At 42.8% G+C, this 23,855-nt stretch overlaps 1 protein-coding gene across 2 annotated transcripts in view; it reads left to right on the top strand.

Moving 5' to 3' along the window:
* The window catches only part of arfgef3 (ARFGEF family member 3), a 36,913-nt gene extending 16,305 nt beyond the window's left edge, over positions 1-20,608 (top strand). Inside the window, exons 16-42 of one of the 2 annotated variants that reach the window (XM_044136938.1) lie at positions 537-703; positions 780-945; positions 1,313-1,420; positions 2,543-2,758; positions 4,234-4,344; positions 5,482-5,632; positions 5,707-6,030; positions 7,760-7,893; positions 8,472-8,617; positions 9,121-9,300; positions 9,385-9,526; positions 9,609-9,731; positions 9,950-10,053; positions 10,129-10,273; positions 10,347-10,475; positions 10,891-11,067; positions 11,197-11,311; positions 11,789-11,891; positions 14,889-15,020; positions 15,161-15,291; positions 15,488-15,496; positions 16,074-16,292; positions 16,381-16,552; positions 17,248-17,349; positions 17,615-18,003; positions 18,633-19,101; positions 19,333-20,608. In XM_044136938.1, coding sequence (XP_043992873.1) covers positions 537-703; positions 780-945; positions 1,313-1,420; positions 2,543-2,758; positions 4,234-4,344; positions 5,482-5,632; positions 5,707-6,030; positions 7,760-7,893; positions 8,472-8,617; positions 9,121-9,300; positions 9,385-9,526; positions 9,609-9,731; positions 9,950-10,053; positions 10,129-10,273; positions 10,347-10,475; positions 10,891-11,067; positions 11,197-11,311; positions 11,789-11,891; positions 14,889-15,020; positions 15,161-15,291; positions 15,488-15,496; positions 16,074-16,292; positions 16,381-16,552; positions 17,248-17,349; positions 17,615-18,003; positions 18,633-19,101; positions 19,333-19,524 — 4,556 coding nt within the window. In that variant the 3' untranslated portion in view covers positions 19,525-20,608. The remainder of the gene's footprint in view (positions 1-536; positions 704-779; positions 946-1,312; positions 1,421-2,542; positions 2,759-4,233; positions 4,345-5,481; positions 5,633-5,706; positions 6,031-7,759; positions 7,894-8,471; positions 8,618-9,120; positions 9,301-9,384; positions 9,527-9,608; positions 9,732-9,949; positions 10,054-10,128; positions 10,274-10,346; positions 10,476-10,890; positions 11,068-11,196; positions 11,312-11,788; positions 11,892-14,888; positions 15,021-15,160; positions 15,292-15,487; positions 15,497-16,073; positions 16,293-16,380; positions 16,553-17,247; positions 17,350-17,614; positions 18,004-18,632; positions 19,102-19,332) is intronic. The other variant, XM_044136939.1, reaches the window with a different exon arrangement.
* The last annotated feature ends 3,247 nt before the right edge of the window (positions 20,609-23,855 follow it).

Raw genomic sequence — 23,855 nt, 5'->3', positions numbered from 1 at the left:
GTTTAGTTAATTATCCGACATAATTTGTAATGGAAAAACAAATCTTTTATTTTTTATTTTACCATTGGATGTTCAGCCAGAATGTTATGATGATCCTGAACGTGTGAAATATTCATAAACCTTTGGATTTAAATTCCTTTCAGTCACAGTTTCACCTCCTCATGTTCACTTTATAGATGAAAAACTGGATATTTTTGTCTACTGTCCCTCAGTGTGTCTCTGCTGGAGGACTTGCAGTTTTCTGTTAAATCAGTCCAAGGTGCAGAGACGGTTTCTGAATTTTTCTGGCTCTTTTTTACCTCTTAGATCTCACATGAAACTCAGTAGATTCATCAAAATGACAAGATAACATCAGAAGGTTCCCATGCTCTAAGATTCCATTTATTCTTTATTGATTGTTGGTTTAAATTCTTGTCTGCGGTGTTGTGAATGCTTTTAGAGCTCAAATGAAGTTCTACGGTTTAATAATGAATTTTAAAGTCTGAATGTTTGGCTGAGATTCGCTAAAGCCAGGTGTTGATGTTTCCGTCGTTCAGGTGGGATTCACTCTCCAGGCTTTGAATCAGGCGACTCTCTGAGCTGCCAGGCTCTGATGAACGCAGACGGTCTCTACCTGGTGTCGTACTACGCCCTGCTGCTCAACCTCAAGCTCTGCTGCTGCGACTACTACAGACGGAGAGAGCTTCCCCCCGGCCTCAGTCTGGTGAGCAGAGCCACAGCGACAGCTTCTCTCCTGAGTCTCTGTGCAGCTGATGAGCGTTCCCCTTCATGTTCTGCAGAAGGAGTTTGTTCGGCTGATCCAGAGCAGCGGAGTCCTCGTGGTTCTGTGCCAGGCCTGGATCGAGGAGCTTCACCACCAGGTGTTAGAGCGCAACCTGCTGGCTGACGCCGGGTACTGGGGCTCGCCAGAAGACCGCACGCTGCCGCTCATCACCATGCTGACAGGTCTCCCTGAAGAGCTGCTCTTCTTATGTTCTTCATGCTTCTTAAGACAGAAATCCAACCTCATGTTGGAGAACCCAGTAGATCATAAACCCAGCAGGCTGTGCAGCTGCATTTTGTTTATAAGTGGTGATCTTTGCTATATTTACGGACAATTTTATCCAGAGGAATCCTGCATCTGCACATCCTGCTGGTCTCTCATTGTTTTCCATTTCATTGTAACTCTGTATTCAAGGGACTGAACTTCAAAATGAATTTCAGTTTTAGACTTTAGGAATTGGTAAATTGTGGGGAAAAATAGAACATGTATGTATTGGATTGTTTCCAAAAGACAAATATCTGAAAGAATATTTTATTTTTGTCGTCTCAGACATCGACGGCCTGGGCAGCAGTGCTATTGGAGGTCAGATGATCCGGAGGCCGTCCAGTCAATCAGCGCTCAGCTCTGAGAGACCTGGAAGTGACACGGCGACTGCAGGTCTGTATGTCAACTGAAGGCGGACATCTTGGTTTGAGTCATGCATTCATGCTTTACTGTGAGGATTAGAGGCTGATCCTCAGATCCCCTGTTGTTGGTTTTGATTTGCTTCTCATAAAGTTTTATTGTCTTTTGAACAAACAAAATATTTCCTGCAAGTTTTTCTACCTTCAACTTAACAGTTGAACCAAACTGGCAGCGTTGGCATTGAAGGCTGGATGAAAAACAAAACCAACGAGTCATAAACAATTAGCTCTGAGATCATTTTCTTTATCAATAAATCTTGTTTACTTCATATGTGTTGATATGTAATAGTGAAGTAATATGTTAATGTTGCATTAGATATGTTTAAGGTTTATTTCTACATCTTATCGGCAAAAGAAAACATTCAATAACATGCAGTTTATATTTACTTACTTGAAATTATGTATCAAAATTTACAATTTAGACGCTGAAAATATAGAAACTTCCATAAAATATCAACAATGAATTTTAAGAAAGTCAGAATATATTTTTCTTCTCCTGCAACAGCAAATTATCCTAAAGTGAACATTTAAAAAAAAAACCAAAATCATGTGTATTGTTTAAGTGATTTTACATGATTAGAAAGCAGAGCTGGCTGTTCCTGTCTAGACAGACAGAATAAATATTAGGTTTAATGGATGCTTTATTAAATTATGAGGAATAGTTTTTAAATATTTCCAGCTCTTTGTGAATCTGTGTCATCAGAGATCAATGAAGAAAACCTACAGAAGAGAGGGATGATGGAAAATAAAAAGATGAAGGCAGATATGGGAGGAATGAGTCAGTGGCTTCATCTGCAGTCCTCTAACACTTTATCTGAAGAAATGTACATAAAACTAACATGGCACCTGCACTAAACGTAGAGTTAAAACTGTCAACTTTGCATTATTCAGTAAATAATGACACTTATAATGATTAAAAACTCCTTTATGTTCATGGCAACTATTATGTCCTTCAATTAAAGTGTTATCACAGAAACTTTAACCTCGTTAACCGTGAGTCACGCATCAGGACATCATCGTTTTTCTTCTCTTCAGGATCTGAAACCAGCTTGTGATTCTAGCTGCAGGTTTCTCTCCCTCCTTTCTGTTTAATCAGGTGCCGTGTTCTCCCGCTTCATCCTCACCGGCGTGTGGAGGAACCTGATTGATGTGCTGTCCACGCCTCTGACGGGCCGCATGGCGGGCAGCTCCAAGGGCCTGGCCTTCATCCTGGGGGCCGAGGGGCTGAAGGAGCAGAGCCAGAGGGAGAGAGACACCATCTGTCTGAGTCTGGACGGCCTGCGGAAAGCCGCCGCGCTCAGCTGCGCGCTTGGTGGGTGAAACCTTTGACCTGTGTCTGCTCTTTCTGCAGAAACAGGGATGGATGTAATAAATCAAGTTTATAGACAACCAGAGATTCAGCAGAGAGGAGAGCGGTCAGGGCTTTCCTGGACATCTCTGTCAGGAAAACGCAGCCGGCCAGCAGGCGGAGATTTATGTCTGGACACCACAAGGTCACGAGGAGCACAGTGTTGGTCCTGAAGGCAAGACGGATGGTTCAGTGATCTGATGGGCCTGATGTGCTGCTGGGTGCCAGGGCCTGCAGCAGTTTCAGACTGACTGTTTGTCATTGTTTGGACTTTGTTGCAGCAGCTGTCAGGTGTTTCAGAAGGCAGAACTTATGATTCTTTAACAACTCAAAGAATCACTTCAACTGATTTAGAGTCAGAAACAACAACAACATCTAAACATCAAATTTTCATACCAGTTTAGCTGTGGAGGATCCCAGGCAGTCAGAGTAAAACCAGAACTGATCACCAGTTCATCACAAGGAAACGGGAAATTTAAAGTAATCTGAATAGAAATTATTTATTTATTTTTTTAACAGGAAAAGAAATTGAGCCTCTCAGTATAATTGCTGTTTTACAACAGCTTCCTGTTCTACAGAACATAAAAAAACCACAGAAATACCAATAAAATACAAGTTTGTGGTAATAAAATATTTATGAGAATATGAAGAGAATGGGTCTGAAAACGGAGCCCTGGGGAACTCCATCAGTGACTGAAGGAGTGAAACCTGCTCTGTTCTGCTGGTGACGGCTGATCTGAACAGGAAGTGATGACGCCTCTGCTGTGGCTGTTCCTGCAGTTTGGAGAATCATCCTCATCTAAAGTTTAAAGGTTTCACTAAAGACCCCAAATCATTGTGCTCTGATTCATTTTAGAAGATTCAGAGAAAGGTTTTGCTGTGGTCATTTTTAGGTTTTCCTCATTTTTTCTTCATGAATTGTTTTAAAACCCCAAATTATTCAACAGGAGGTTTGAAACTAAATAATGTTTTCTTCTCTTTCTGCATCCATTTTCCTAATATATTGAATGGATTTATATTAACAGCTGTTAATGGATTTTATATTCACTTCCTTCCCAGGAGAAAACCTCTGAAGCTAGTTTTTAGTTTTATTTGCTTAGTTAAAATTGTTTCTCAGGCATTTTTTAAAATATTTTTGGTTTCTTCCTGTCTGTCAGTGATGGAATAATTCACATTAACCAAACGTGGTGAATAATAACCAGAACCAGTTAATTATCACTGAGGAATCCAGGCTGTAATTATCACAGAAAGATGAATGAATATGAATGAACTCATGGTGTCAAAATTCAGCTGGGTTTCAGTTTCATTTCTGATCCGTGAAATGATCAGAAATGATTAGTTTTCGTTACACCAGAATTTTAGAAAACACAATAAAGACATTTTTTGATCTGACCATGAACTGAAGCTGATCATGTTTTTTGGTTGTTTTCCTCTTTCAGGCGTTGCTGCTAACTGTGCATCAGCTCTCGCCCAGATGGCTGCAGCCTCCTGTGTGCAGGAGGAGAAGGAGGACAAGGAGGTGGCAGAGATGGGAGACGCCATCACACAAGGTACCGAGTATGACAGCGCCATCTGGAGCGTCAAACGTGCACAAAACGTTTTCATTAAAGCAGCTTTGCACAAAAATCCACGGCTTGAAATTCGAAAGAGAAAATTCTCCAAATGAAACGCCTTTAACATAAACTCCTAATTCAGAAATATCAGCGGGAGACACTAATCTCTCTCTGTGTGCATGGATGGATCTCTACTGACATCTAGTGGCCAATTTGAAAAATCCAGCTGGAAAATTCAGCTAATGATTTATAAATACATTCAACATCATTTTCCAGCTGACTCAACAAATATTTTTAATGAATAAATCACTCAGGGCTGCAGCTCAGCTGTTCTAGTTTTCAGTTTAGCTCTGTCATGTAGAGGGGATCATGTTCATTTAATTTGTTAAACATGGCAAAGTGCGGAACATTAATTAGTCTTTTTTATAAAGACAAATATCTGTGAAAGCCTGAATAGAAAACACCTGAGTTCTGTTTAACCACCAGTTATTGCTGAGATGCTCCCAACTGGTAGAAAAACATTTAAATATGCATAAAAATCATCATAGGATGCTTCATAAATTTACAGGAAGAAACACTGATACAGACTGTAAACAAAGTTTTGATGAGAGAAAAGAGAAAAGATGTTTCACAGCCGAAAAATAATTTGAATCATCCTGGTTCCACTTTTTACACAATCACAGTTTATGTTTGGGTTTTAAAAATAAACTTAATGGGTAGGAATTATTTTCCTTCACATATTCATTTGGAGCTGATCAGCCATTTGGTCTCTTAATGTTCGTGTTCAGGACTGTGGATAATTAAAAGTGGCTGCAATCTGCAATGACAGTAGATTTAAGTAATAAAAAAGCTTATTTTTTTGTCATTGCATAAAAACCCACACAATATAAAAATGAAAATAACTGTAAAGACTTTAATAAACTTCAGAGTTGGAATATGTTTGAGGACCTGACTCTAGTGGCCAGGTCTATTACCAGATAGATGTCATCTATCTGGTAATAGATAAAGTTTCTCTCTTTAAATCTTGAATGGAATCCGTTTTAAAACCTTCCTTCATGTCTGGATGTGAGCTGAGCTCAGGTCTGCGTCCTGCATGCCTTTGCTCCATCTCTGCCGTCTTGTTGCTGTCGGCAGTGAAGCAGCGCGTCGAGCAGCGGCTGGAGCAGATGGGCCGACCGCAGGGAGTCCGCCTCCACACGGCTCATGTGCTGTGCATGGACGCCATCCTGAACGTGGGCTTAGAGATGGGCAGCCACAACCACGACTGCTGGCCACACGTCTTCAGGTACCAACACCCAAACCTCACCTTGCTGAAGCTGTAAAGTCATAGAATCTCACCACGGTCCGGCTCTGTCTCAGGGTGACGGAGTACATCAGCTCTCTGGAGCACACCCACTTCAGCGACGGCTCCCTGCAGCCGTCCTCCCTGACCACCATCACCCAGCAGAGCCAGCAGGCGGCGGGCGCGGCCGGCGTGGACCTGGGTCTGGAGCTGAGCTGCGAGCCGAGCCCCGAGGCGGCCGAGCTGAGCCTGAGCCAGCCGGTCATCCAGCCGCTGTCCATCCAGGAGCTGCTGAAGGAGAGCAGCAGAGGGGGGCGGGGCCTGGACCTGAGGAGCGGCAGCCTGATGACGGGGACCGGCGCCGCCAAGGCCGTCTGCACGCTGTCCACGCAGGCGGACAGGTTGGACCTCGCTCTGAAGACGCTGTGACGTTTTAACCATGTGGTGGTTTAGACTGATTCAATTTCAGTTTAAACACATTTATTAGTGTGTTTTATAGGTTTATAAATGTATTTATGAGGGTCAAAGTGTCACATGAAGCGTCCACCATGAGGTGCTGTGCTGAAGTTCACCCAGCAGGTGGCAGTAGAGTGAATCCTGCTTGGCTCTGTGTATTAAAGTGTTTTTATGTGTATAAGTTATCATAATGCAGATAAATTCATGAAATGAGGTCAGTTTGTGTAACAGTCAGGGAGTTTTCTGAGAAACCGAGTCAAGATTTCAGATGACGTCCTTCAGTCACATGTGCAAAACATTCGACTCAATATGAATGAGCATTCAACACACACACACACACACACACACACACACACACACACACACACACACACACACACACACACACACACACACACAGTAAAGTGAAGCTGCCTCTGTCAGTGTGTGCTTCTGCTTAGACCAAGGATCATCTCTTATGTAAGCACTTATCCGAGCTGCTTTTGCAGGGAATAAAGAAAATTCTCCCTGATCCTCTGGAGCAGATGGACTGAACACATTTCTGATGTGAAAGTTTCGCCAAACAATAGTAAACAGAGCAAAAGGCTGTCCTCACACACAGCTGGACCCGTTTCTTCACTTAGGACTCCTCAGTTTAGCAGCTCTTTATGCAGCTGGTCACCAATTATCTGGACATCCTGGTTATGTTGCATTTGCTCCATTTTCAAACTAAACATTTAAAGATAGATTTTATTTTAGTAAAAAAGCTGGAGTTCATCAAAGGAACATTTTGTATTGCTTTGTTTCCAGTTCTGAAGTTCAGTTATTGATTTGTAGTTTCAAATATTGAAATATTTTAATACTTGTTAGATGTTCTAAGGCATATTTAGGCATCTTTCTGCCATTAGAGGTTAAAATAAATGAAGACATTTTTCATAACTAAGTTGTTTATGTTCTAGTTTTTCTGTAAAGTTTTTCTGTAACTTAGTTTCTATAAATAGTTGCTTTAAATATCAACACAGTTTATTGAGTTCAATTCCAAAATATTTTATTAATCTCAGAAGAATAAAATTAATATACAAGTTTTTCAACTTGTTATTATAGATGCAGAAGGATCTCCTGTAGAGGTCAGTGTTACAGTGGTTTTTATGCCGCCTCTGACTGAAGCCACTGTCTTGTTGTATGAGAGTCTGATGAAGAGGATGATGAGGGTTATCTGTAAAGTTCTTCATGTAATCAAGAATCTTTTTCACACCAAAATCTCCAGAAGTTTCAGAACAGAATCAACTTTCTTTATCAGCTTTTTGAGCCTCTTTAACTTTCATGAGTTTCAGTTTCAAAAACTTGATCAGTTCTGCCATGAAGAGCTGAATCCTGTGGTACAGGTGCAGCTTTATGCATTTAACTTGTGCTTAGTGGTGTATGTATATATTTGACCCTTTGCACAAAAGAAAAGTAAATTCAAACCTGCTTGTGCAGCTTCTTGTTTAAGTCAAATTGTTGTTCAATCCTGAACAACAATTAATAATAAATTATTAATAACTTGAATTAATGGTATTTAGTGAAGAGAACCTTCAGATCTTCCTCTTGTCCTTTTGATGGTAATGTGGGTGTGTGTGTGTGTGTGTGTGTGTGTGTGTGTGTGTGTGTGTGTGTGTGTGTGTGTGTGTGTGTGTGTGTGTGTGTGTGTTTCAGGCTGTTTGAGGAAGCGGCTACGAAGCTGAACCTGGTCGGTCTGGTCGGCTTCCTGCAGCAGCTCAGGAAAGCTTCTCAGTCTCAGCTCTTCAACTCGGCTGCAGAGACGGGAGATTACTCTCTGGCAATGCCGGGTAGGAAACGCAACCTGCAAATATTCACACACGTTTCTGACACTGCAGGGAAAATACTCACAGCCTGAGGAGTCTGGAGGAAAACATGGACAGAGACAGTAAAAATGTGTTGACAGAGAGCCAAGGAAGAGAGTCACCAGCAACAGAGACGTAGCCGTTACTGCCGTCAGTCAGGGAAGGTCAGAAGGTCATTTCAGATTATTTCTAAGAGGAAAATATTTCAGAGCTTCCAGTCTGAGTGGACTGGAGATTTGAACCAAGTTCAGAGAAATGACAAAAACCTCTGAGCCCTCCTCTTGAGACTCTGCAGGTTTTAATGGACTAAAAGTTCATAACACAACAATCAGAAAAAAACTGAACAAGTGTGGCAGAAGGAGAAAGTTTGGAAACATAAATTAGGTTTGACGAACGGACAAATTTCCGTTGGACAGATGAAACCGAAGATGAGATTACTGTCATTTCTCAAAATAATGTTAATATCCCAGAGAATGATCGACGTAAAGAATAAATAATCGTCTTCAAACACAGACTGTCTTGTTGCCATGGAAACCTTCATGATTTTCTCTGCTTGTGTCCAGGAGTAGCCAAGTCGACGTCGGAGCGCCGCAGCGCTCTGCATCTCTACCGCCTCGGAGAGGCCATGCTGAGGATCGTCAGGAACAAGAACCGGCCGTTGCTGCACATGATGAGGGCCTGGAGCGTGGTGGCGCCCCACCTGGTGGAGGTAGGGAACTGCAGCAGAGAGGAACTGGAGACGGTCTTCTGAAATATTCTTTCTGCTCTGATTGTCTCGTTTCTCCTCAATCGCTCCGTTAAATACACTGCAAAACTTAAAGTCTTACCAAGTATTTTTGGTTGAGATTCTACTGCAAATATCACCTGGAAAATAATTTACAAATAACTTTTCAGCAAAACATAGGAGCTTGTTTTAGATCAATACTTAATTTTTCTGAAAAACGTATTTCATTTATGACAAGAAATTATTTCAAATATGAGTGAAATAATCTGCCAGTGGAACTAGAAGGTTTTCATCAATATTAAGAAATTATTGACTTAAAACAAACTCTTATATCTAGCTGAAAAGTTACTTATAAGTTAGTTTTGTCTTATTTCAAGTGTACTAAGATATTAGCACTACAAAAATACTTTCTAAGATTTTGTGTTTCTGTGGTGATTGATTTATGATTTATTTTGAATTCTGGGGGATAAAAAATGTTTCGTTTCCAGGCTGCTTGTCACAAAGAGCGCCACGTTTCCCAGAAGGCCGTTTCCTTCATCCACGACGTTCTGACCGAGGTTCTGACCAGCTGGGCGGAGCTTCCTCACTTCCACTTCAACGAGGCGCTGTTCAGGCCGTTTGAGCACATCATGCAGCTGGAGCTCTGTGACGAGGACGTCCAGGACCAGGTCCGGTCCGGTCCGGTCCGGTCCAGTTTGCCTCAACACAAGGAAGGTTCCACTCATATGCTGCAACCCGGTTGTCTCCCCCAGGTGGTGACGTCCATCGGGGAGCTGGTGGAGATGTGTTCCCCTCACATCCTGTCCGGGTGGAGGCCTCTGTTCAGCGCCCTGAGGACCGTCCACAGCAGCAGGGCGGAGACCAAAGACTACCTGCTGGGAGAATACTCCATGGGTAAACTGGCAGACTGAAGGCACATTCTGGTTATCACAGATGGTTTAACAGTTCAGGATTCCCTCCTGTTCCCTCCATGCAGGGAAGTCCCAGGCTCCCGTGTTCGACGTCTTCGAAGCTTTCATCAACACGGACAACATCCAGGTGTTCGCCAACGCTGCCACAGACTACATCATGTGTCTGCTGAAGTTTGTCAAAGGCCTGGGTGGGTCTGGGGTTTTTTTAATCTCTTCACATTTCCAGACCTGCAGGATTTATTCCTGATGGAATCAGAATCCTGCGTTTGCCTGTTTCATGTCGTTGTTCAGAGCAGCTGGGATTAACATTTCTCAGAACTTTCATTTCATTTTTGACCTTTAGATGTGACTGTTGTATTTGTGCATCACTTTTTGCTCCTAATGCCAGTTTTCTATTTGTGTGCAGGAGAGGTGGACTATAAGGAGATCGGAGACTGTGTCCATGTGTCCGGGTTCAGCTCCACTGACCTCTGCGTTCCGGCTCTCGACTACCTGCACAAATGTTCCCAGGTAGGACCTCACCTGTCCTACTTCGTCTGCATTGCAGCACTTTGTCGCCTCTCATCAGTTTCTGTTGGGTTCCAGCTGCTGGCTAAGATCTACAAGATGCCGTCCAAGCCGGTGTTCCTGGGCGCCCGGCTGGCCAGCCTGCCCATGCGGTCGCAGGAGCGCTCCGTCAGCAGCGAGGACGGAGTCGACTGCGTCCTGCAAGAGTTCGACGACGACACAGGTGAAGAAGACTTCCTGTTCCTCCCGGTTCGTTTCCTGTTTGGGGTCCAGCTGAGGTTTCCTCTGCGCTGCAGGTTTGATCCAGGTGTGGATCTTACTGCTGGAGCAGCTCACCGCCGCCGTGTCCAACTGCCCCCGGCAGCACCAGCCCCCCACCCTGGAGCTGCTGTTCACGCTGCTCAGAGAGGTCACAGCCGTTCCAGGTGACGCTCAGCAGGACATCTCTGTCTTCACTGGGTCTGGTCATCAGGAAACACCTGGAATATTGTTAAATATTCAGAAGTCTGCATAAAAACAGACGTTTGTTGGGATTTCACAAAACCTGGAAGTATCAACTGTTCTGTGCCAATGATGCAAACCTTGATGGCTCAAATACTGCAGCATATGTGTTCAGTATGAAGCAGATGTTAAGGAGTGCAGCACATGGCGATCATGAGAAAAGAATTGTAAATATGAGAAACATGTCAGAATATTCCAGTGAGGTAGAGTTAGCTGAATAAGTAAAGAAATAAAAATCCATTTCTTAAACGTTGATACTTTAAATGCTTTATTGTTCAGGTTTTTACCTTCCTGTGTCTCTGTCTCTGTAACAAACTAACCGCTCCTCACCACCTGCAGGTCCAGGCTTCGCCATATTCGCAGTCATCCAGCTGCTGCTTCCTGTAATGTCGCTGTGGCTGCAGCGTAGCCATGGCGACCACTCATACTGGGACGTGGCGGCAGCCAATTTCAAGCATGCCATCGGCCTGTCGTGTGAGCTGGTGGTGGAACACGTCAACAGCTTCATCCACTCAGGTGAGCTCCTGAATCTCCTCCTGATTCTCACTGACTGAGGTTCTGCTGATGTGATCAGGAGGAAATGGAGCCTCTCCTCCCTGATTGGACCGTTTTGTTTACAGTCCGGTCGTTTGATTCTCTCTGCAGACATCGGCTACGAGTCTCTGATCAACCTGATGCTGAAGGATCTGTTCAAGCTGCTGGTGGCCTGCGTGTCTGAACCTGCAGAGACCATCTCCAGAGTGGGCTGCTCCTGCATCAGGTCGGCACTCAGACCATCCTTTTCTACTGGCTTCCAGAAAATATTTCACTGCAAAATTATTTAGCATTTTTAGCTGTAAAAAAAAATCTCTCGAGTTCTCAACTTGTTGATTTTGACCTGAAGTGCAGGTCACACAGTTGGACACCAGCTGGTCTGAAGGTTTTATCATGAACAGTTGCAGCAGATATTTTGTTTTCGGTCCACTGAGCCAAATTTTACATATACTTTCTTACAGAAGTATTAAACTAATTATTTTTTGTATCTTCAGAGGCATGATATGAAGATGCCTTTTATTAATATAATTTACCTTTAAACAAAATGTCCTCCAGAACAAAGATGGTTGTATAAAAAGTAAAAGCAGTGAGGGATTCATGGTAACCATGGGAACCAGTCATATAGACATGAAGTTCTGTCTTGACTCTTAACTGCTTTGCTTCGTGTGTGTGTGTGCGTGTGCGTGTGTGTGTGTGTGTGAAGGTACGTGTTGGTGACTGTGGGTCCAGTGTTCACAGAGGAGATGTGGAGGTTGGCCTGCTGTGCTCTGCAGGATGCGTTTTCTGCAACATTAGAGCCTGTGAAGGTACACACACACACACACACACTCACACACGATCAGCTGATACAGATAACGAGGCTGCATGAACTCAGAACTGCGTAAGAACAGATTAAACTGACCTAAGACATCTGAAACCATCGGAGCAAAAATGATCAGAACTCTTTAGCGACTAATGCTCACATTAGGTTTTCAAACAAAAGTTTAACTCTCTCTCTCTATTTCTCTCTCTCTTGCTCGTCCTGCAGCTTTTCGTGCCAAAACATTGTTTGTTTTTTGTTTCATTTTAACGGATTAAAGTCAGAAACCAAAACATTCAGCCTTAAGTAAAAATAAAGCTTCTACAAGCTGAACAAAACAAAGAGGCATAATGACTTCTTTAAGACATGTTATTGTTAATATCATAATAATGAAGGTAAGCATCAGCCTGTCCAGGCTTCACACTGATGCATACAAGACAAACGAGAATATTAGGACTACAGACAGAATGTGGCGTCAAGCTGCTGTTTGAAATGTGAGATTCTCCAGAGAGGAAAGGAGAAGCTGCAGCCCAGCGCCTGCAGGCTGCTTAGTGCATGAATTGCTAAACGTTTTAGGTTTATTTCATGGCCACAACATCAATATAAATGAATAATAAATATGTTTTATTTAATTGACCTCAATGTGTTTCAACCTGTTGGTCACATTTTACTGCTGCCAGTAAGAATAAAACTTTGTTTTTATCTCAGATTTGAACCAAAATGAAAGTTGCTTTGATTTCCATTGACGACATTCTGAAAAGGCTTCATCTGACCCAGAACTGAAACATCAGATGGTACCGAGCCCTCGTGCCTGTTTCATTTGATTAAACCCCAGCAGGGTTATCTGGCTTTATGAGGACTTTGTGTTAATTTGTTGATGACGGCACCTGCTGTGTGTGTCTGGGTTTACTGAGAACATCCTCAGTGAGTCGGACCCCTGCTGATCCACTTCATTCCTGGCTCCGGTTAACACAGAGGGGACTTCAACGGGAATCTGACTCTGGAATATTCCTGCCTGACTGCAGCTAAGCAGCTTTACCGATTAAACCTCCAGTGGGTGTGTGTGTGTGTGTGTGGGTGTGTGTGTGTGTGTGTGTGGTTCAGAAAGAGAGATGATGACATCTATTGATCCTGCTGTCACTGACCGTTTTTTTTTCCTGAATCCACAACCGATCAAATAATTTTATATTCACAACAATCAACATGTTCTTAAAAAAAGTAAATAAAAGACACAAGATGAACTTAAAACATGTTAATTAAATACTTTAAAAAAGGAATAATGTCTTTTATTATCCATATCTAACAGCTGTGATAGAAACAGGTTTGCCTCATTCTTCATGTAAAGGCAGAATCTTCTGAAAGTTACAGTAACAGTAACGTTCTGATCAGTTTGTGTTTCTAAGTTGGTGTGACGGTTAGACTTAGACTTAGACAGACTTTATTGTCATTTTGTATGCACAGGGGTGTATACATAATGAAATTTCGTTGCATACGGCTCAGGACAATGTTTTGAGGTTCCAATGAGGTTAAATAAAATACAGGTTAAACTTTATTAATCCTGTGGGGAAATTGAGGTTATCTGTTGCTCACACATTAATTCACATCCACACAGCATTAAAATCGTACATTATTCTCTACTTTGCAAGTCCAAAAAGTTGTTCCTGTACTACCACAAAGTGTTTAGTAAGGCACAGTAATTGGGTTGGAAGGTTTATTTTATTAAGTATTTTGATTGATTTAGGTCTTTATTATTTAAGACAAGATTCTGCATCGCTGCAGGACGCTCGTTATGTTGACATGTTGTCATATTTAGGTCTCAGTCTTTTGTCTTTTTATTGTTATTGTCTGTAAAACCAATCAGCTTCTGAGGTTTTTTTGCCTTCAGCATCACTGATTTTTACTGCATGTGTCTCTTATTAGTGGAAAATTACAAAACAAACACCTGAAGTTAATAAAAGTCAGGATGGTTGATGTGTAACGTCTGAGGTTGGATGTGACAGTCTGTTAATGAGTCGTCCTCTGCTTCACTCGCAGCTTAAATCTGACAAGTGGCTCATGCTTCAGACATCTGATCATGTGACCTTTGACAAGCTTTATGGAAAAGCTGCTTTTGTTTGCGACACATTCAGGTCACGCTTGATCCAGAGTAAACACAATATTTATCTCCAACCCAGAGAGAGTATTACTGGAGCTGATCAGGAAAGTTTGTACCAGGATGGGAACATTGTGGAGTTCCTCAGGGTGTGTCCTGTTGGAACCACTAACAATGCAGCCAGACTCCAGTTAGACAGACAAACATCCTCCAACTGTTTTAAGTTAGGGCATTTTACTTTGTGGTCAGTCATGTTAAAGTAGCTAAAATTAAAGGTGAAGCTCTTAATTTAATAGTCAATCTAAGAGTGCATTCACACCAGCCCAGTTTAATCTGGTTTAATCCAACTCCAATGCATTTGTCTAGAAAGTCTGGAGTGGGCCGTAACTCTGGTCTGAATGCAAACAGTTTGGTTGAAGTCAACTGTGTTTTGGTTCAAATGCATATGTGAACGCCAAGCGGACTCGAGTCAGGTCCAAAAGCAGGACACTGACTACAGCGCAGGGCATTCTGGGTAAATACAACCAAAACAGATGTGTGTATCTAGTGCCAACAGGATGTATGGCTTGAGGTCTTTCAAAGACAAAAGAGAAATCTTCCATCCACTAAAAACTGGCGGCACTCCGTCGTGTTTACAGTTACACAGTGAAGAAGTCATGCTCAGTGTCTTCATGTTCAGTGTCTTCTTGCTCAGTATCTTCATGCTCAGTGTCTTCATGCTCAGTGTCTTCATGCTCAGTGTCTTCTTCAGCGGTTGTTGTTTTATTTCCTTTCCTTGCATCCTGTCACACATGGATTGACTCTGGTTTGATGAGAGAAGCTGAAGTTCTGCCTGCCAGCAGGACGGATAGAAAACTCATCACATCAGCAGATTTGTGACGGGGATTGCTTTGTTTTGGTCTGTTGCTGTAGAACCTTCTGGCGTGTTTTCATAGCGGCTCTGACAGTTTCTCCGGAGACGCCTGTGAGGTGAAGGTGGCGGCGCCGTCTCACTCGCCGTCAGCTGAGGCCGAGTACTGGAGGATCAAAGCGATGGCCCAGCAGGTCGGTTAACAGATCCTAAAGCTAAATGAGACAGAGCTCCAACATTAACTTTTACACAAACTGTTTCCATTAAATGAATTAGATTGATGGACTGTAGTGGAGCAGAGAAACGTTTGAGTCATGTCCTCTCTGTGTCTCAGGTCTTCATGTTGGACACTCAGTGCTCTCCAAAGACGCCCAACAACAAGGACGGCTTTGAGCATGCTCAGTCCTGTGTGCTCATCATCGAGCTGCCAGCTGACCAGCAGGCCAACGGGCATGCTCAGAAGAGGTGGACGCTGGTCTCACTCACTGATGCATGTTTTAATTCTCTAACCCCAAATCAAATGTCTCTGCTGGTTCTCACTGACATTCTGTCCAGCTGCCACATTGCTTCTGGTTTTCTGTTGAATCCAAATCAGTGTCTCCTGCTGAGATCATTGTTTGTCTCATGAACTCTCTCTTCTCTTTTTGCTGCTGTGCTGCAGGAAAATTGGGTAAGGCAGTTTTCTGACATCACTGTCAGATTTATTAGAGACAGATGCTCACATGCAGCAGTCACCTGTAGCGTGTTCATAATCACACGGCATCATTCCCCATCAGAAGAGGAACAGACTGTAACAGATTAAACATTCCTGTCTGTGTCACAGTGTGACAGAATGAGTCTCTTCTCTCACCTGATGCTGATGATTTAAAAACATCTAACTTTAACTCTGACCCGGGTTCACATCAGGTTTTAAATCAATCTATAACTTATTGTTTTCAACCAAAACAATTCTTACGGTGTCATCTACTGTTTTTAGAAATTTACCTGCTGCTTCTCTGAAATCTTCTACATCTTTAATATAGTTAGGATAAAGTGTTGTGCAGTTCTGCTCATCATTTTTCTCAAAGCGTCCCTCATCATGTTTCTAATAAACATAATGAATAACGGTGTGATTCCGTGGGATGGGATTATTTTTACTTTACTCTAAAATTCTGTTTTTGTTGATTTTTCTGTTATTTCTGTAGAAAGTTGAGACAAAGATTTTAGTTTTATTGTTAAAACATGATTTATTTCTTTTCCTCCTCCAGGATCCCGTTCCGGACCATCGTGGTGAGCCTGCTTTCCCATCAGGTCCTGCTCCAGAACCTCTACGACATCCTGCTGGAGGAGTTCGTCAAGCAGCCTGAAGGCAACGAGAGGGTGACCCCTGTGACCTCTGACCCCAGCAGGCCCACGGCCGGCTTCCTGCGCTACATCTCCATGACAAATTTAGCCATCATCCTGGACCTGCTGCTGGACTCGTACAGGTTGCTGCTGTGTTTAACATAAACTGGGACAGCCGGGTTGTACTGGTGCAGACCGGTTCTGACCGGTGCCTTGGTGTCGTCTCTGCAGGACGGCTCGGGACTTTGACACCCGGCCGGGTCTGAAGTACCTGCTGATGAAGGTGTCGGGTGTTTGTGGAGCAGCAAACCTTTACCGTCAGTCGGCGATGAGCTTCAACCTGTACTTCCAGGCGCTGCTGTGCGCCACGCTGAGCCAGGCTGAGAGCATGACCGCCCAGCAGGTGGGAACCAATCAGCACAATGACCTCAGAGCCACACAGTAATCCCTGCTGATGCTCTAAATGACCACATTTTGAAATTGACAGTGGGTCACATCGTATCTTGGAGTTTAGCAGCAAAAACTGATCAGAATTTGAATTCAACTGTTAAACCTTTTTCATTCTCCCAGTTCAGCTTTGAGCCAAACATCCAAAACTGTTTCTTAATGCATCAAAATATTAAACCAACGTTATGTTCAGCCTGATCCAGACATCTTTAGACCTGAATGGATTACTCACCTTTTCTTTCTATAAAAGTCAGTGATGAAATGAACAAGAATATAATAAATATTCAGCATATATGAACATTTGTTGGAACATATATCCAACATACATGCATGTTGGAGGAGTTCAAGAAACTCATTCTTCCCTTAGTGAGTTCAGTAAGAGTTAATATATTAATAATCAACAGAGGTATTTATAGATCAGAAATGTGACAGATTTTTGTTCCTGCCTTTCTGTCTGCAGGTGTAATAAAAACATTTAGAGCAGGTATTTGATATGTTTGGATTATATGAATTGATGTCATTTATTAAGTGTAATAATCTGAATATCTTAGTCACACATTGATGACCATCAGTTTCCACCTCAAACATTCACTAATAAGTATTTTGTAATAAAAATAAAACTTTTCCTCCTAATTAAATGTTTATGTTCAGGTGAAGAGGATTCTGTATGAGGAAGAGGAAGGCAACTCTGACTCCTCCCACCCTGGCTCCGCCTCCTCAGAGGATGAAGATATCTTTGAAGAAACAGCACAGGTGATGAAAACATGGAGCCTGATTGGTGGAGCTGTTTCTATTTCATTTGGTTACTATGAAGTTTAAAGTGTTGCTGAATTTGAATCTCATATTTTATATTCTCAGAAGAAAATAACAGCGAAAAATCTTTTCCGAACAAATTTATATGATCCTAACTAACCTAAAACAGAAAGAAAATCATTTTTCTTTCCTCATTCAGTCGTTTAGATCTCTGGTTTCAGTTGCTTGCTGTGAGTCGGGTCATTGAGTTGGTTTCCTCTGACAGGTGAGCCCCCCTCGCGGCCGTGAGAAGCGCCATCAGTGGCAGGCTCCTGCCCCGTCGCTCAGCGTCCAGCCTCTAGGGGGCGCCGACTGGGCCTGGCTGGTCAAGCGTCTCTACAAAGTGTGCATGGATCTGTGCAACAGCTACATCCAGATGCACCGGGACCTGGAGAGCACGCTGGAGGAGACGCCGCTGCTGAGAGGAGGCGGGGGGTCAGGAGGAGATCACGTTTTCTTCCTGCCTCTCTTCCATTCAGAGACTTCCACTCCGACGTCAGCCGGCGGCTTCTCTGCCAAGGGGACGCCCTCAGAGGAGGGAGGAATCAGGGCTCAGGGAGTAGATCTGAGTGCAGCTTCACCTGGAGAAACACCGACACCCAGCCCCAGATTCAGGTCTGACATCTGTCCTGTTACTGCCTTAATGATGAAGATATTTGAACTTACAGCTGCAGTAAAAATCTATTTTCTATTATTATAATTTGTTAAAACTGATATGTTGCATTGCATGAGACAAAATCTATGAAAAAACTTTCCTCCCAGTTCTGCTGCAGTGATCTAGTCAGATCCAGGAGCGTCTTAGTTCTGTAAATTACTCATGTGTACACGCTGCTCAATGTACTAATGACAGAGAAACAACTTACTGTTACAGAAAAAATGTCTATCTACCGTCATCTGTGGCTATGCTAACTAGCCTTAGCATTCATGGCAGCGTCAGATGCAGTGACCCTGCTGTAGCGCAGCAGAAAGTGTGAGTGGTGCGTACACTATCATGATTGACAGCACTAAGACCCTCCTCCTGGCTCTGATTGGTTGCTTCTGACTGAGTGGTGAATTTCTGCAGTTCACACCGTGTGAAGACAGAGGAACTCGACTTTTTTCACAGATTCTCTGTCTCATTACAAACTGTTACAACAAAGCAACATTTTTAACAAAAATGTAAAAAACCTCTTTCTAAAGTCTACATTCTGTAACTAAATGTCTTCACCTTCATTCATCTTCTCAGCTGTTTCTATTTCCTCCAGCTTCACAGGCAGTCTGCCGCATCACTTCCAGACCGGAGCAGAAAAGAGAGACTCCTGCATCACAGGGAGCTCGGTGGGAGGAGTTCCCAGCAGCGCCGCGCCCGGAAGGAGGAAGGAATGGTGGGAAAACGCCGGAAACAAACTGTACACCATCGCTACGGACAAAACCATCAACAAGCTGATGATGGAGTACAAACGCAGGAAGCAGCCGGTGCAGCAGCAGCAGCCGGTGCAGCAGAGCCACATCAACCTGTTCATGAAGGAGCAGGGCCGGGTGGCGCCGGGAGGAGACAGGAGGGGCCCCGTGGAGCTGCAGAGGCCCCAGCAGCTGGTGGACCAGCAGGGGCCCCTGCTCAGGCACTCGGTCAGCGCGGGGCCCGAAGTGCTGAGGCAGGAGAAGAGGCCTCGGTCAGGATCCACCATCAGCTCACACAGCATCTCCCTGAGGGACTCGGAGGCCCAGATACAGGTGAGGGAGGAGAGAAACAAACTGTGATTGACTCTCATTACTTTTCTTTAAAACTGTTTGTTTCACCTGTCAGATCGTCCACAGAGTTTATGTCACACACACCTGGTAGTTTTCTTTACCAACAGTGAAATCTAAAATCTTGGTTGGACTCAGAGAACCACAGCAGCTGGAACAAATGCTGCAAGAGGTTGTTGCTCCAAGGCCTGACCTTTGACCCGTCTCTCTCTGCAGGCGTGGACCAACATGGTTCTGACTCTCCTGAACCAGGTCCTCCTCCTGTCGGACTCCACCTTCCTGGCGCTCCAGCCGGCGCTCTACCCGTGCCTCAGCCAGCTCTCCTGCCACGTCACCGACCCGCGGGTCCGGCAGGCGCTGTGCGACTGGCTCGGCCGGGTCGGCAGACTGTATGACATCATCATGTGACATCACAGGGGTCGCTGAGGTGTGGCTGAGTGAGGGACACACGCTGAGGACATTGAGAGAAAGAAATGACCCTTTAACAGAGAGACGACTCAGTCAGCTGGACGGAGGAACGGCTGATTAAATGAATAAAGTTTGTAAAGAGTTCTTTGTACGATGGAAAGCATTTAAATATTCATGTGCCATTTTTGCTCTGGTTCCTTGTTAAAGTCTGATTTTCTGAATGGTTTTATTTATTTCATAACATTCAGAGCTCTTCTGTTTTTGCTGGTACATGTTCCTTGTCTGTGTTGTGTTGCTGATCCGTCTCTTCATATTTATCGTCTTATTGTGATGCTTCCTCGTGCATCGCAGCTTTCCTCTGAGACTTTTCCCACCTTTTATTAAGTATTTTGTAGATTTCTCAAAGTTCCAGCAGTCAACATGTGCATTCATGTTGCTGCTGCTGAAACAGAGAAAAAGGCTTATTTGCTTTAAGAGAAAAATGGTAAAATAAAATAAAATAAAAAAAATCCACAGGGTGCCTTTGGGGGAGGATTTAATAAGTTGTTGCTTATTATCATTTTTGTTTTTAGTCAGTTACCAGGAAGTTTGAAGGATCTGTGATCTTTAACTAAGATCCAGCTTCAGTCTTTGGACCATAAATATTTAATTTCAGAATCAAACTGGCGACTTATTGTGGATTTAATCTGATTGTGTTTGGTCGTCTCTTTTCTAGCTTCAGCTCTTTGTGTCTCTCTGTAACGCTGAATGTCACTCCTGTTAAACATGGAACACTGAGGTATTTATTTAAACCAAATACAACATGCAGAATATGGATTTATGGCCTCTTCTTGATTTCTGCAATGTTTTATGCTTCTTCTCTCACTGTGAAGATCCTTTTGTTTGAAATTTGACATGTGAGAAACGTGGAGCTGGTTATGGTGTTTCTGCTGTCACTGTTTGTTCCTGATCTGTCTGCAGATGAATCTCTGAGGGCTGAAACCGAAAGCTGCAGGTTAACAAAATCTCCTGAAATGTTTTCAGCATCTTCTGTTATTGATTGAATGTCTTCATTTAAAATACAACCAGATTCAGCTGAATGGTCCAAGCAGACTCTTGTCTTCTGTATAAAGTAGTAAAATGTGGGGCTGATTATTGAACATAATCCTCTGCAGTGTGAATCTAAAGTTAACAGTCTAAATAGTTTGTGTCCAGGATGTGGGGGATCTGCAGAGATGTTTTCCTGACCATATTAAGACGACTCTGTCCCAGTAAAGATCAGGCAGCTTTTAGTTCGCTTTGATCATGGATAGGAAGATCTTAGTGTGTTGTCATGGTGACATCTGTTGATGTTGGATCATGAGAAGAGTTGGAAAGTTGGAAACTCACTGGTCACACCAGATGACATCAATGGCCTCTTTATGTCCACAGCTCTCCAGATCCTGTAAGGTTCTCAGTGGTTTCCACGTGTCCAGCTGATGATTTATCAACCAAAACGATTGCACCTTTAAAGGACCTCAAACAAACGAGAATTAGTCGATATGCCAATAAATGGTGTGTGAAATGTGACTCCTTTAGTATATGATGGGCTCTCTACTGGGAGTAGTTTCCACAATGACAAATTACACCAAAATATGAGGCGCTAACATCATTGTTAGTGTTGAGAAGGAAGACAGTCAGTCAGAGGCTCATCGGTTCATCTGGTTTATAACAACAATCACAGCTCAACTCATAAAAATAAGTTAACATTTTTTGTTCTTGCCTGCATGTTTCCTTCTAACGGTACTTTCTTGCATTTGTATCCTTGAAATGAGGTTTTGTAAATTTGCCCTGACTCCACCATGTAGAGACGGCCGGTTTTAATCCAGGGTGAACAAGTTTTAGTAGAGCTGTTGTTCCAGACCGTTGACCGTTGAGACAATCAGCCTCTGCTACCGTCTGCTCTCCTCACAACACACTGCGACCTCATTTTTTGATTTGGATCCAAGCGTTCCCACAAGCTGCATAGAATAGTTTCACAAGATAAGTCTACAGAGAAAACCACTCTAAACTGGAGCTGCACTGACCTCCATTAACACCAAAGTCCACTTTAGGATAGATTATGACAGAGGCGGCACTCACTCGGATCACATTGAGGACAGGAAGGCCAGTCGGTCTCTGATTCTGCTAAGGAGATTTACTCTTTTCACCCACTTCATCAGTTTGTCTCATTCATTTCTAAGTACTTTCTCATTCTTCATTACTGCTTCATTCACTCCATTTGTTCCAGTTTTAAACGACTCAAACCCAACCGATTGGCGTCAAGTCAGTTTTTATTGGACTGTTTATCCAAACAATCCATCTTTAACTACCGTATTTATTTCAGAATCAGTTTCTAATTTGGACTCCTTTTATTTCAAAAAGTAAAACTGATTTTGAATGTAGAAAACAATGTGTGGCTCTCTTACAATAATAACATTTCCCGAAGATTTTCTTCTTACCCTGTAAAACTCCAGTTAGCATTTAGACGCCTTGTTGAGTCCGACAGACAAAAAGACTCTTTGACTCTTTCTGATGTTTTGCAACTAAAATCAAATCAAGTGTTTGGAGAAATAACTGCAGGATGAAGAACATTTCAGACACCTTACAGATATTTGGTCTTTGTCCAAAAACTTAAAAAGGTCTCTGAACATATAAAACACGATGATTAGCTGATGTTAATAAATTAGAGACTTATAAACATTTTGATCAGCATCTGAGTGAAAGGGATCACAAAGTGTTTGAATGCATAAAATGTGGAGAGTTATTAATGCAAAAATTGTTTTGCATCACCAAAAGATATGAAACCATCAAACTGACCGTCAGGATGAAAAATCCACCTGTCTGATTCTGTAGAGCAGTGATTACAGACTGAACAATGACGGTCAGCAGGATGGTTTTTGTGGCTCTGTCTCGTGTTTTTCCGTGTCTCTCCGTCTCATTCTGTCCCCTCCCAGTGTCCCTGACCTGTCCTAATTCCAGCTGTCTGAGGGCTAGCAGAGAGTGGACAGATGTTGTCAGCCATCTGTGTGATCAGCAGTGAACAGAAAGGATTTAGTTGGTGTTAAGTCCATGACTAAAAAAAAGCTGTTGACTAATGTGTCTGTGTCATGCAAACATTCATCACAAACTGATTTTCCTTCCTCCTGATTCACTCTGATCTTTATTTTTTTAAATCAACCAGGATATTTGTTTGTGCTTTTCAAAGGTATTCCCACTTTTAGTTCCTTCTGTCTGGATTTCACACATTTAACCTAAAGCTTTGGCTGAAAGTTTCAGATCTTGTGATTGTGAACATCATCTGCCCATTTTATTTGCAAAATTATCATCATTTTGCTTTTCTTTTTTGCTTGGAAACCCTCATCTGAACTCATCCTGTAATAAAGAGAGAAATCGTCAATAGTTTGATGACCTCGTCTGCTCTCACTGGATGGAGATCTTTAGTTGTGTTGCTGGGCAGATGCAGCTGACTGTTTCATGATTGGCTGTGTTGTTGATAGATGACAGTTCTGATTACAGGAAGGAAAGCTGTTTGTCTGGTAATCGAGGAGGGAAGCAGTTAAAGCAGCTTTGATGCAGCTGACCTGGAGTTCGACACGGCCAGAGAAAGTATTTATGTGACCCAGACATGTGGCACAGTTTCTGAAGTGGACGGTTCCGGTACAGAGGGGTCAGAAACATGATGCTCCAACCAAACTGGTATTTTGAGTCTTTCTAATCTACACCATGTTTAATCTTTTAGTGTCATCCAATTAAGAAAGAAAAAACTTTATTTCTGGATTTCTATAAATCTACAAGTGAAAGAATAAAACTTTATGAGGGAAGTAGCACCTCATAATTAAGTAAGGATAATAATTAGCATTTTTATTCAAATATTTCAGCAAGATTCTTTAAACTCCCCTGAGTGTCTTATTCGAATGTTGCCCTGAATAATTATTCAGGAACTCACATCCGTCCCTCTTTTTGAGATCAGGTCACATCAATTCTTTCTCCAGAGACACTCTTCTCCTCCTGGATGATCCCAAACTGTTCCTGGTCCTGAAAGGAGCACTCTGCTCCTCAACTCTCAGCTCTGGAGTCTCTGTTCCTCTGACTGTATCTGAAGAGAGGGGACCAGGAGTCTCCAGACGTTGATCACCTCATATTTGACAAAGTCTGACCACCAAGTTAGGGAGGTTCAGCTGACAGGATCTTATTCATGATCACTGGAACTCAGATACATCAGGACGGAGAACATGGATGGAGCTGAAAGCTAAAGCTGCATCACCATTCCCAACACAGAATCTCCAGGCCCTTTACAGAAAAAAAGCTATTATCCAACAGTCCATCAAGTT

The sequence above is a fragment of the Gambusia affinis genome, linkage group LG13 (assembly GCF_019740435.1).
Source record: "Gambusia affinis linkage group LG13, SWU_Gaff_1.0, whole genome shotgun sequence".
NCBI lineage: Eukaryota > Metazoa > Chordata > Actinopteri > Cyprinodontiformes > Poeciliidae > Gambusia > Gambusia affinis.
Note: the sequence above shows the minus strand (reverse complement) of the source record. Positions and strands in the feature narration are given on the sequence as shown.